Below are 14,854 nucleotides of genomic sequence, written 5' to 3' on the forward strand. Positions count from 1 at the left end.
TATAGTCAGCACTAAGGTACTCGTCCATTTGCACTTTTATTCCAAGTCTTGTGCAGAAAATCTCATGAGATACCAACAGATGAACAAACTGTTACTATGTGTGGGTATTTTATTTTTCCTATAAATTCGAATTGATGTGCCTGGATTCCTTATCACCAATGTTGGAATTTTCAGACAGAGGTCTAACATGGCCACCATACATATCAATATTACAAGATACATGTAAATGATCACTTAAATAAGTTCTATGTTGTTTGGGAAATTTCTTTTTTAATTCTGCAAGAGTTTCCTCCCTTTCATCTACTTGGTTTCCAGTCTCTACATTTGGCTCTTTAGGATATAAACCATCTCCTGAAAATAAAATCAAAATTTAGTTATTTATATTCCTTCAAATGTCATGCTTTGTTTTCTTTATGGCAATTTTTTTTTCTAAATCATGGTCAGAGCGCAATCCAAAACTACACAAGACACATTATATTATGATACAAATTTCTGTAATTACTCATGAAACTAAATTTGATGTATCCATTTTCAAACATGTTTGTCCAACTGTCCTCAAATAAACAACTCATTTTTCAACTGATTTAGACTTTTTAAGTTAATTTCTTTGCAAATACTATCGTTTTTTAAACTATTCTAATATTGATTCATCTGAAAATAATTAAAATTTTGTGGATGAATCTAATGGTAAAATGTAAGATTGATTGCAAACAAAAAATATTTTGAACACTTCTGGAAATGATCTCATTCACTCATAAACATAAAAAATTCTTAAATTGGGAGGTATTCCACAGATAAAATATGTTATACATTAAAAAAGATACAAGTGGTTGACTATGACCGCATTATAATTAAAATAATTAAAAATAAAGTGTTTTCTAAATGGTACTGATGCAGACGTGTTACGAAAATTCATGCAAATACAAAGGTATACCAATTACTATTTTGCATATGCAATAGATTGATTTGAATATATTTCTGCAACTCTACATGAATAAATGCATGTAGGTAACTGAAATTGAAGAATATTGACTGAAACAAGTAATTAGGACAACTACCTATGCTCATGCTGACTACAATGATTATTGCTCTACTTGGGGCACGTTTTAAACACTTAAAATATGCAAAATCAACTTTCAGTAACACCCATCAGAAAGCACATGTCAGACATCAAAAATAATATTTACATTATGTGAAAGCATTAGTGAAAAGTAAATATCATCATCATCTGAGATTAAAGCTTTAAAGTATCCAAAAATTTACAACATTTGCTTATCTTCAAATGCAATATTAAGTGAAACTCTTCTATTATGAATATGGCTACAGTACTGCAAAATAGACCATTTTTAGACCCCTGTAAAATCAGAAGGGGCATGATTTGACCCAAAAGGTCATCAGACATTATTTAATATCAAAAAGTGACTTTGATTTAGAGTTGTAACAATTTAACCTCTTAGTTATTACTTCATCTAATTTTAGATCAAAACAGAAGAAAAATATCCAGTAGTTCCATACCGTTTATTCCATTTTCTTCCATCCTAGACTTGTACATTTGGAAGAATCAAATCCTCCCTTCCCCAGAAGTGATGCCATTGGGTTTTCATAATTGGTGGTTTGTAATAATGATCTAAGTACATCTAGAAGAAACATAATCTTTTGTGGCAACAAAATAAGCTTGTTGGATCAATGAGAGAAACTTCAAAAATACTTCACCTGGTAAGACGGATAAATAAGCATCTTGGCACTTTATCTGTATTGGAAAGTATCTAATAAGTCCTTGTAATTCTCTTTTCCATACAAATTCATGGAGATGGTTAATATCCGCGAAGTTAAATAACCTAGAAAGTTCATATAACTGTGGTGGAGCTATCTGTGCTTGATTATGGGCATATTCATATAAAACATCTTTTGGTGAACCCCACTGAAAGATAGAATAGTATAAGCTTATTTGGTTGATTGCCTTTGGGTTGAATTTAATGACACACTCTTGAAATATCAGTCATACACTTCTTTTGAACTTTTTGAGGCGATACTGGATAATATTACCATGTTTCATCAAAATCTGTCAAGAATTGGGCCTTCTAGAGTGTTCACAGATTAAATCTTGAACGCGTTTTTATATGCCCACATGAAATGGGGGGCGTATATTGTCACCCACGTCCGTCCGTCCGTCCACATTTGCTCGTAAACACTCTACAAGACAAAATTCTTAACAGATTTTGACAAAACTTGGTATGAGTGTTCTTAATCACCCAAGGATGAACCTTATTGAAAATCAGAAAAATCGAAAAATATTTAAGTTAGTGCCCTTGTTCTTGAAAACATGTTAAATTTTTAGCTTGTAAACACTCTAGAAGGCACAATTCTTGATAGATTTTGACGCCCTAAAGAGTTCAAAAGAAGTGTATGACTGAAGGTTGAATATTTCATACTGGTGATTGTTACTGTACTGCTTAATATTTTTATTCAAAAATCAAAGCTGCCAGTGGGCGTATATTACCTTGCCTGGCAAGCTATCTTTAAGAACAGGGGCAATAATATTTTTAATATCAATTACACTTACGACTTAAGATCTTTTGAGAAATGGGGCCTGTCTTAAGTTTACGATTACGTGCGTTTCTCAAAGGCTATTGTAAGTGTCACGAACGATCTTACGATAAAAATTGTTGTACGATCGAGATGTTAAACTTAGCATGCAAAAAAAAAGGCTTAGTAACAGAAGACAAAATGCCTTTAGAAGGCAAGGCGACAAAAATCAAGTAGATGTTATCGTCAAAGAGATTACTGAATGAATATATATCTCTGGTAAAAGGGAAATCCTTATTAACATCGGCAAATAAAGCTAAAAAGCTACAGAAAGTTTAGTAGTTTTAACTAAATATGTTCTGCTCATTTAGCAAAAAAAGTGAAACGTAGTCCGTAGGCCTTTTTCAGCAACACCGTTTTCTAAAGTATGATTTCTTTGGGCGAGGCAAAATTGTTCAGTTTATTGAAAGCTTTCTGAAATTTTGATTTCCACAGTCAATGAAACTTTATGATGACATTATCGCTATCTTGACGTCATTGCCGAAGCGAAAATAAATGGAGACTCTCAACTAAGACGAAGACGAAAAATCAAGAAAGTGGCCAGTACCGCTGGACAATTTCTTTCTTAGTCAAAGACGCTAACGGATCAACTCTGATGTCAAATTATTCTTTTTAAGTTATTTATTATGAAAAAAAGACCATTTGGTTCAACCGCTTGTTATTTACGACAGCTTTGACCACTTGTAAGTTTATACCAGAATTAGTTGTTAACTTACAGTAATTTTGATCTTACGATATTTTGAAAAACGCTATATATGATCAAATCAGCACTTAAGACTTACGATTGATTGTAAGATTTTTTAAGAAACGGGGCCAAGGGGAAGAAACAAACTACAATGGTGGAAGGCAGTTAAGATTAAAATTACAATATGACCTCATAAGGTTTATGACGTCACAATCTTAGAAACCACATAAAATGAGAAGAGTCAAATCACACACCTTTCTTGCGTGTCGGCCATTTTAATTGGAAAACGAGGTTGGTATACACGACTTGTAGCAGACGATGTCGTACTCTTAGGCTAACAACCCTTAACCACCTCTGAAAGCCTAGTTTCATTTACACAAAATTAATCAAAGTAATGGCCCGTTTAGGACCATCAATTCCTCAGTGGACATCAAGTTTAAAGTCCTTGCCGTCTTTAAAAGAAGTCGACATAGAAAATTGGGCAAAACAAGGGCGGATACCAAAAGCAGTTCACACGAAGGGCTATGGAAATTTTGTTGAATCATATGTGCATGATGTAGAAAGTGAGTTAAATTCAAAGATTGTTATCCTATAAAAAAAAAGGTCCATAATTATATGCGACAGTGCAAATCTTTTTAAATTGTTCATAGCTCTGTTTTTTATCTATCATGGAATTTCCCTAACTCTATTTTTAGCACTTGTTGACATTCGGCCTACACCTGGCCTACTCTCTAAGTCAAATCATTTCTGGGACAAAAAACTTATGAATGCGAATTCGGACTAAAATGTTTATGAATTGTAGAATTGTATTTGAGATAACTATACTATATAAATTTTAAAAATGCATTTAGACTGTCCCTTGTAAAAAGTGAATGAAGTAGAAGTCATGGCTTTTGACGTTTTTGATTTCATCAGCCTTGTTATTTTTTTTTTCATCGATTGTGCACATCAAATAAAACTTAATATAGCCTAGTTATCTTTCTTAATCTTTCTAGTTCGTACGTTGATAGATGGATGTTGTGTGAGAGCAAGATGTTTCAAGCCAGTGGGATCTGAGTTGACCTAGCTATTTTAATTTTTTTGTTCTTTGCCTCTATTGCTATTTTAGAACAATATCTGCTAAACTCAGATGAAAAAGAGCTATTTTAGAAAATGTTTAAAATTATTGTAAGTCCACACTTTAATATTTTCGAGTCTATTTTCATCTATTTCTAGCTAAAATGGCGCTATTTTAGAAAATGTTTAAAATTATTGTAAGTCCACACTTTAATATTTTCGAGTCTATTTTCATCTATTTCTAGCTAAAATTGCGCTATTTTAGAAAATGTTTAAAATTATTGTAAGTCCACACTTTAATATTTTCGAGTCTATTTTCATCTATTTCTAGCTAAAATTGCGCTATTTTAGAAAATGTTTAAAATTATTCTAAGTATCCAGCCTGCTATTTTCGCCTCTATTTTAAGCTATTCCTAGCTAAAATTGCACTATTTTTGCAATTTTTATGAAGTGTGGATTATATTTGAGAATAGCTAGCTATTAGACGCTATTTTAGAAAAATTTGAAAATTATTCAAGTCCACACTTTTCTATTTTCGGCACTATTTTCATCTATTTCTAGCTAAAATTGCGCTATTTTAGAAAATGTTTAAAATTATTAGTTTAAGTACCTAGTCTGCTATTTTTGACGGTGCTCACATAATATAGCCACCTACTTTTAAAACTGTTGCAAACCCTCAACCTAACCCAAAGAAATGTCACAAATGGAACTTATGTATTTAAAACTGTTGCAAACACTCAACCTAACCCTAAGAAATGTCACAAATGGAACTTATGTATTTAAACTGTTGCAAACCCCACCCCCTTCATGCTTCCAGCACCCACGGCGTTTCCAGCCGTTATGCTCTTGCATCGCTTCGCAACGCTCGCTTATCGCACATATGGTGCTCACATAATATACATTTAAATAGCCACCTACTTTTAAAACCGTTGCAAACCCTCAACCTAACCCTAAGAAATGTCACAAATGGAACTTATGTACTTAAAACTGTTGCAAAACCAACCCCCTTCATGCTTCCGGTGCCTACGGCGTGTCTCCAGCTGTTACGCTCTGTGTCAATTGCATAAGTTTTTGTTTTACTTGTTATAATTTTTCACATCATTGTTAGCGTTATTTATCACCTTAATATATATTTTTGCATTTTTCATCATAACTTTCATCTTACGTTATATATCCCCATCCGCTGTACATTCCCTTTCTAACCTCAAGTTATTTTCATTATGCTCCCCAACTACAACAACCACAGGCACGAAGCCAGACATAGAAACACTAATCGCCAACCAAACCAATATCACGTACCCTACAACGGCCCTGTCTTCCATCGACCTCTACCACCTACCAATTGCCGACCACCAACCAACCCATCAAGCTATATCCCACCCAATCACCGACCTACCTACAACACAGCCTACCAATCCAGAGGTAACCATCGACCTGACCAACAACAGACACTACTACCAGCCCACCGACGCCAACCAGTCCCCACTCATAAGGAGGAAGAACCCTTTATGAAGGTGTTCTTCCAAGTTTTGCAGTGCCTCCATCATTTGGCAATCCTTACCCTTCAACAGCAAGGCCAACCAGCGTTTACCATCAAACGCAAAGTTTCTGAGTTGGATAGTTTTATCCGTCCAGCAATGATAACATCAGCTGTCGACGCGAATATTAGATCCCTCAATCGGACATGGCTCTCTTTAAATTTACGCAGGTCCTGATCGACCATTACCAAACCACACTTCAAGAGAAGCTGACCACCATTCGTACGAAGTCTTTATCATCACCTGCCGTCGGCCGCATTGTTTCTCATGCCCTGTGGGAAACGTCTCACTTAAGCTGTAATCACCAAATTCTACCAAAAAACCAGCTGAAATGACCACTACACCTGCACCATTTAGAGCCACCACACTGCCGAACCAAACCCCTAAACGAGCCCATGTTCACCTACTCCTAGTCCAGCAGACATAGGTAAACGCTCTCGTAGAGAGAGCATTCCCCTTCTCTTTTCACTTTCAGACTTGTCTTCCCCTTCCACAATATCTTCATCACATGATCCAGGATCCGCAAACCTTTCTTCCTTCTGTGCGTTTTTGGACCAGCAAACCACCCCTCAGTCTCCATCCAAGTCGAGATGGGTATCCAGACCTTTCCCCCCTCGAACCATATCCCAGTCCGTACCCCATGCTACAATTCTAACAACTACCAAACCAGTACCAATCACACCGTCGACGACCATTATATCCGCTACCAAACCGTATTATCACCAAACCAAGGACAAATCATTATGGAAGCTACCTGCTCTAGAGAATTCTTCCCTAATTATTGGATCATCTAACCTGAATCGAATTACCAAAACCCAGTTCAGACACCGAAATACACTCTTACCCCGGTGCCCAAATCCATCACATACAGCCAATCCTGAATTATGCGACCATGATCCCAAACCTACTACCATTATTCGTCATGTAGGTCTTAAAAACCGTGATCAGCTACCAAAGACCTCCTTTAACCAAGCCCAGAAATTAATCGCCACAGCCAACAAAACCTTCCCAAACTCCAAGATCATCTTCACATGTATACCCATTTCAAATAAAATCTCGAAGAAAGCACAACAGAACCCCAGCACCCTCAACAACATGATAATGGAGACCAGTATCAACAGCGCAACAATCTTACCACCCTACGAAGAAGAATTCGAACCAGTCGATAATCTTCATTGGTCTCCAAAAACAGCAAACAGCAAACAGCATTTTTTTGTTTTGGATACACCACCTTCAAGCATCGAGTAAGTCTTTAAACTAATTACTGGGGATAAAAATACTGAGAGGCCACCGCTAGCCCAAACTGTAGTTAACTTGAGCCGCTTCAGCATTCAATCTTAGACCGCGGACTTAAGTTTATTCCCACACCAAAGATAGCTAACTTAAATTATCTCCGACCATCCATTGAACGATTTCAACAAAATCTGCACATATTTTTTTTTGAAACCACCATAAAATCCATAAGAATCCAACCAAGGAGTGGTTTATCTCGAATAAAATCCCTAAATGCCGTCCGATTATATCTGACTGTGGTAGTGAGTCATATGCAGTGTCAGAATACATTGATCATTTCTTACTACCTCTAGCGTGTCAACGTACCTACCTTAAAGACACAACCGATTTTGTTAATAAAATAAAAAAATCTTCGAGTTCCCTCTAATGCTATTTTAATTTCTATTGACGTTTCTTCTATGTATACCAATATCGATAACACTACTGGTTTAACGGCAGTTCGTAAAGCTTTTAATAGAAACCCAGATCCAAACAGACACGACGATGCAATTCTACAGCTTTTAGAGATTTGTCTTAGTTGAAACGATTTCACATTTAATGGTAAAACATATTTACAAAATTCAGGGTAAGCAATGGGCAAACGATTCGCCCCTTCGTACGCAAACCTTTTCATGGCAGAGTGGGAACGTGAGGTGTTGCCCCTCTGTCCATTTGACCCACTTTTTTACGGACGCTTTTTGGATGACATTTTTATGGTTTGGACTTATTCTATCGAACAGTTTTGGGAATTCTTTGAAATTCTCAACAACCACCATATTTCTATCAAACTAACCGCAAACATGAGTGACAAAAGCATAGACTTTCTCGATACCACAGTCTTTAAGGGAGATTCCATAGCAGAAACAAATAAACTGGATATTAAAGTTAAATAATCAAATATTGCACTAGAGCTTCTTTCACCCAAAACATACCTTTTCTGGTATAATTAAGTCACAAGATTTCATCGAATTTGTACAAGTTCTTCTGATTTCAACCAAGCCTGTACGATTGTTTTCTCAAAACTGAAAGAGCGTGGATACTCTAAACAATTTTTACGAAACATAAAAAAATCCCTATTAGCACAAATAGTAGTAGTTTGTCCAGTAGATGCAAAACATGTCCCTTTACATCAGAAACTCATTATTTTGTAAGCAACTCTACGAATAAAAGGTACATCTAACATGTGAACATTCGAATGTAATAGATTTAATTTCATGCAAGAAATGTCCCAAACAATATGTAGGAGAAACTAAGAATAATTTACGAACTTGTTTTAATGCTCATAGGTCGGACATCAAATTAAAGAAAGACAAGCCTGTTTGTAATCATTTCAATCTCGACGACCATTCAATTGACTTGCCCGAAGATGAAACTACCAAATTCCATTAATCTAGGGAAGCCCATTGGATTGAGACATTGAATACAGCAAGATCTATAGGACTACATATTCATCATAATGTAGGCATAGCACCCTTTGTTGTCCCGTTCAATACAACCAGCAATCGAGCAAGCAAGATAGTTCATGCCCAATATAAGAGCCTTCAAGAGAAATTCCCCCATGTCTATAAGCAGAAAATGATAGTTGCATATTCAAAAAATAAGAACTTAAATGATAATATTGTTCATAGTAAACTAAAAACAATCAGTACATAACAGATACTATACTTCTCGCCCATTGGGCGAGTTATTTTTTCTAATTTCAGATCAGAATAAGAACAGAAGAAAACCCAATATCAAGACCCTTAATCGTAATTTCTAAATAAAGTGTCTGCTCCACCCTAGGCCTGTACATTTGGGAGAATCAAACCCTCCCTTCCCCGAAACCTAAGAAATGTCACAAATGAAACTTATGTATTTAAAACTGTTGCAAAACCCACTCCCTTCATGCTTCCGGCACCTATGGCGTCTCTCCAGCTGTTACGCTCTTGCATCGCTTTGCAATTACATATATATATGCCAGTTATTTATGCTGAGTAATTTTTTAAAATCAATATCAATAACCCAAATACAAGAAACAATTAAATCGCACAGCTCTAATTAAGGGCAAAAAACAACTTTTGACGCGTGTTTACAAAGTCAAGGACAATAACTCAAAAAAAGTTCATCAAAAATTTAGTTAGAACTTGACCGAGATCTTATCAATTTCAATGATCACACCAAGTTTCATCAAAATCGGTTGAAAACTGTAGCGTCTATTGTGCTCACAAACAAATTTTGACACGTCAAGGGCAATAACTCAAAAACCGTTCATCAAAAATGCGTCAAATTAGACTTGTCTGAGATCTTATCAATTCCATTGATTACACCAATTTTCATCAAAATCTTCTTTTGTGCTCACAAACTCATTTTGAAGCGTTTTACAAAGTCATGGGCAATAACTCCAAAAGCGTTTATTGAAAATGCCTTAAGTTAGAACTTGTCCGAGATCTTATCAATTCCAATGATCACACCAAGTTTCATCAGAATCGGTTGAAAACTGTAGCTTCAATCCTGCTCACAAACTATTTTTAACAAATTTCGACGCGTTTTAACAAAGTCAAGGGCAATAACTTAAAAACCATTCATCGAAAATGCATCAAGTTAGAACTTGTCCGAGATCTTATCAATTCCAATGATCACACCAAGTTTTATCAGAATCGGATGAAAACTGTAGCTTCAATCCTGCTCACGAACAATTTTTAACAAATTTCAAGGCGTTCTAAGTCAAGGGCAATATCTCAAAAACCGTTCATTGAAAATATGTCAAATTCGAACTTGACCGAGATCTTATCAATCTAAAGCATCACACCAAGTTTTATCAAAATCAGATAAAAACTGTAGTCTCTATAGTGCTCACAAGAAATGTTGACGTACAGACGGACAGGGGCGACAACAATATCGAATGAAAACTGTAGTCTCTATTGCGCTCACGAACAAATTTGGGCGTATAAGAAACGTACTTAAAGTAGAGTAAGGTACTTCTTATCAAAAAAAATTCAAGAAGGAACCTGTCTTGATCGATTGGAGCCAAATTCCTCTTCATCGGAATGAGAGTTCTATTCAAAATACAATGTCATTGGCTGAAGAACAGACCTATGTTAAGGGAATTACATGATATGTAGGGAAAGATCAAAAGTCTTTAAAAAGATGACTTCCAATAAGAAAAATCCTATGCCAATTCTTTTAGCATCAGGTACCATCATCATTGTGATTGACAGTGACATTACTGTTGACATGCAGGTGAATGACACTCACATTCACCACCTTTTACAAAAAGAATACAGGGAGTGAGAGACTCAGCTTACGTTGAACCAGGTTGATGAAAATTCCATTGCCAAGCAGGGATGACATGACGGTGATGTTGGTCGACAGCTGGAGGTCCCTAAAACCTGCCAATAGTACAGCCCTCTAGAACGACTTCATTAAAAACAAGTTGGTTGGGTCAGACGACTATTCAGTCTCAAATAAAATTTTCGAACCTGTTGGAAATGAAATGCAAATATTTCGAGATGGTTTGCTGCAATCACCTGGTTCAACAACATTTAAAGGCGTGTAACAAATCATCATGCTTGAAAAAGGGGTAGGAAAAAAAAACAATCCAATGAACGTGTAGAACCCCTTTGTGAAGGTAACTGTTCGATTGTGAAGGTCAGGATATTCAAGAATGATGAAGATGAACTAGAAAATAAGATAAATGAAGAAGAGGCCACCTGGGTTCCGACTTCAGCTTTCAGTGCCAGTGGTGAAGAGTTGACAACTACTAAGGGAGAGTTCACAGCCTTTAGCTGTACATCTGCAGGATCCATAAATCTGACCAGATATTCTAATGTAATTACTGCAGCAGACTGTGCTTTTTAGATGACCTCTGGTCGATTAAAACCAAAACACTTCTACATTATCAATTTCTTCTTTCTAAAAATGAAATGAATGGAGTTTTACGTCCTACTTTTCTGCACCATGTGGGCTAATGAAGACGAGCAACGCCATGCAGGGTGCAATGAGGGAAATTTAGCCTGCTCTTTTTCGATTTCCAACTGTAGAGGGATCTTTAACGTGCACAGCCTGTAGCACATGGGGCCTCGGTTTATTGTCCCATCCGAACGACTAGATGCTTTTTCCATGTCAGCCCCTCGTACCTGCATCACTGACGGGGAAACCAGGTTGAAAAATCCGAAGGTATTATCTCGACCTTTGCCGTCCTTTCTGAAGACTATGACCCATGCTGAAGTTTTGAAGATCAGATCATACTTCAGTCTCAAAATAGAGAAATTCTCTATAGAAATTCCTAGTTTGAGGTATTTTTGAAAGAATCATGCGCTTTTCTTAGTACTTCTGAAGACTATTTACATACATTCAAGAAATTATGTTTGTGCGACTGTAACAAATTAAAATATTTGGTTCAATATAATCAGTGAAAGGTGTCCCCAACCCCGGACCCGGCAGTAAAACGTAATGCTACAGAGATTAACCTCCCCGCCCATAGGAGCCATAAAAAAACGAAAAACTTGTAACCTTGTAACGTTAAATTGATTATGGTAATCAAATCCATGCTTATCATATAAATAGCCTAATTGTGATCGAATCAAATTAAACAGTGTTAAAATGCCTTAGGTTCTAGATAATGTTTGAAGATGACATCATCAGTTTGTGTGAATCTTGAATGATCACGTGAATCTTGGACCTAAAATATCTTGCAACATAATTTTAACTTCTTGGAATACAAAAAGAATTCTTGGTACATATTAAAAACTTGTAACACAAAATATTTTTGGGGGTCTAAATAAAAAAAATTCTTGGAACATAATTAAAGGAATACTACGTCTTAGAATAAACATAAAATTGAAAAATTTTAAACTTGGCCAATAAGACCAAAATATTCATCAGTAGATATACCTGGTGTCATAAATAACAAAACAGGATCCTTATATAATCCGATAAATCCAAAAAAATTATCTATAAATATGCAATTAACTATTGAAAAATGGTTAATATTAAGATTAAGCTTTTTTCAATAATTACCTAGTCTTATGAATTTTCCAATTTTCCAGGGATTCTGTTGTAACTTTAACACCAGGTAAGTTCACTGATGAATATATTCTTATATCGACCAGTTCTTGAGAACTTAAATTTTATGTTCATTCTAAGACATAGTATCACTTTAAAATTAGTCACATCTTTTCAGAATAAAAATAAAATACAGTTTTTGGGACCAAACTTTTAGTCTTGGTACATAATTTAATGATTTTGGTATATAAATAAAATTCTTGGTACTTGATATGAATTTCTTGGTATACGATTCAAGATTTTGGTATATAATATGAGCTTCTTGGTATGTGATTATTTTAAGTTGGATTTTTTCCGTTTTGGCATTTCATAGAAAACAAACAGAAAAACAGGAGATATTCGTCAGAAACTTTAGGGCAAACCAGTCGACCCAAACAGGCCTCCGTCCAGTATGCCTATGCATCTTAACCACTGTTGCCGATTAGATAATCGCTTGTATTATTGATAAAATCCAACACAAAATTGCATGAAAACAAAAGATAGCTGCTGATTAATCACCGCCAATGACCTCGCATCAAGGTCAAGGTCATTGTTTGAAGATCAAATGGCTTAGGTCATTATTTGAAGTATGGTACTTGTGTCATTCATTACATCATATATGACAGAAATTTGCAATTTTACTATTCTTAATTTCATGTTTTATCACAATTATCAAGCTATCATTTTAGTAAGGCTACAATGTCTGAATGTGCACGTACTGATGTGTCTCTGAATATTAATAAAATAAGTGGCATTTCAAAATGTAAAGAAGAAACTTATCTAGGTCACTGAGCTGTATGTGTTAAAAAATCTTGAACTTTGAGTACCGGTACCGGTACCTAGTTTGAACCAGTTTCTTGCAAATTGAAAATCGAAAATTTTGACCACAAAAACCAACGTAACTTTCGCAACACATGATTTAATTATTGATAAACCATCACGATAAACCTCTCAATTATTCAAACAAAAACACAGATGTTTATTTACTAGTGACAAGAAAAGCTTAAAGATTAATAAATATAAATTTTGTCAAATATGCCTTCCGTCAACTCCTAATAAGAGTAAAAGACAACTTGTCAGGAAAAGTAATATACGCCCACTACCAGCTGTCACACAAGATAACAAAGTCATTAGTGGCATAATGAATTTCAAATAATCAAGACAAACACTCACACCAAGTTTCATCAAAATCCATCATGAATTGGGCCTTCTAAAGTGTTTACGAGCGTTTTAAGAACAAGGGCAATAACTCAAACTAAATATTCAATATACACAAATATTTTTCGATTTTTTTGATTTTCAATAGGGTTCATCCTTTGGTGATTACAAACAACCATACCAAGTTTCGTCGAAATCAATCAAGAATTGTGCCTTGTAGAGTGTTTACTAGCAATTGTGGGTGGACAGACAATATACGCTCCGCATTTTTATGTGGGTGTATAAAAAGAGCAATTACCCCAGAACTGTTCATCTGATAATTACCAATTTCAAACTTGACTTAGATCTCATCAATATACACATGCAAACCAAGTTTCATCAAGATCGGATAAAAACTAGTATTTTTCGTGCCCTCAAGCCAATTTGACCCATTGTTACTTGCCAATTACTCAAAAACCATTTATAGAAAAATAATCAAATTCAAACTTGGCCAAGACCTCATCAATATAAATGATCACAACAAATTTCATTAAAATCAGTTGAAAACTGTAGTGTCTGTAGTCGTGTTCACAAGCCAATTGTGGACAGACAGATGGATAGGGGCAACAATAAATATATTATAATGTGGGCGTACAAAAAATGATATCACCTCGTAAATCACCAAATTTAAAGGTAGAGAAGGCCTACCTGCAAATGAACTGTTTCACCTTCATCATGCATAGCTTCAGGTTTCTCAGGAACACAGGCCATAAAAAAGGCTGTGTCAAATCTTCGACCAGATTTCTTGGAAAATGAATCTAATCCTGTTGGTGTTAGCCAGTTGGACCATTCATATAAACACCATACATCAGGGATAATTTTCAGCTCCTTACACATGGCTAAAAATTTGGATGGGTCTGCATACACTTCCTTTCGCCAATATTCTAATATATCTTTTTCATTATGGATAGGAGTACCTAGAATAGGTGATTTAGCCATGAAATCCGCTGTGATGTCTTTTAAGTCTGCAATCTTTCTGGCTAACAACACTCCACTTTCTTCAAAAGTTTCTCTTATAGCACAAATTCTGAAAGCCAATTCACTTGGGATATAACAAAATTGGGGATCTCTTTCTCTATTGAACATAGGACAATCAACTCCCCCTTTCTGAACATATTTAAAGGTATTTAAGGCTAGATCTGAATTAACACGAAGGAAATATGACCTCCAGTCAGCAGAAAAGTCTGCATCACTTGCTACACCTCCAGGAAACACATAAACACTTGGCATAAATCTACTTTTACTGCTTCGCTTTAACAGCAAAACATCCAAATTATCTCCCATAAGGCCTACTAATGCGGTTTTGTTTGTGTTGATTTTTTGTGTTGTATTTGTAGAGTTTAAAGGTTGAAACTTAACATTTTTCCCCGACTGTTTGCGTGTTACAAGTAGCAATGTCGCCGCCTCTCTCCAATGTTTCAATACAGCTGCCATAATTCCTTATGTGTTGAAAACCATATCTGACAAGAAAGGAAACATTTTGGGTCTAAAGTCCGAT

The 14,854-nt window shown here is 35.5% G+C and overlaps 1 protein-coding gene across 1 annotated transcript; it reads right to left on the reverse strand.

Moving 5' to 3' along the window:
- Window positions 1-229: 229 nt before the first annotated feature.
- On the reverse strand, window positions 230-14,854 carry LOTGIDRAFT_191687 (hypothetical protein; the record flags this gene model as incomplete). Its single annotated transcript, XM_009060266.1, has 3 exons — window positions 14,005-14,854; window positions 1,714-1,921; window positions 230-351 (listed from the first exon to the last, which is right to left on the reverse strand). Coding segments are annotated over exons 1-3 (1,116 nt in total), but the record flags the coding sequence as incomplete, so codon positions are not given.

This window comes from Lottia gigantea, assembly GCF_000327385.1.
Source record: "Lottia gigantea unplaced genomic scaffold LOTGIsca_41, whole genome shotgun sequence".
In the NCBI taxonomy this organism is placed as follows: Eukaryota; Metazoa; Mollusca; class Gastropoda; family Lottiidae; genus Lottia; species Lottia gigantea.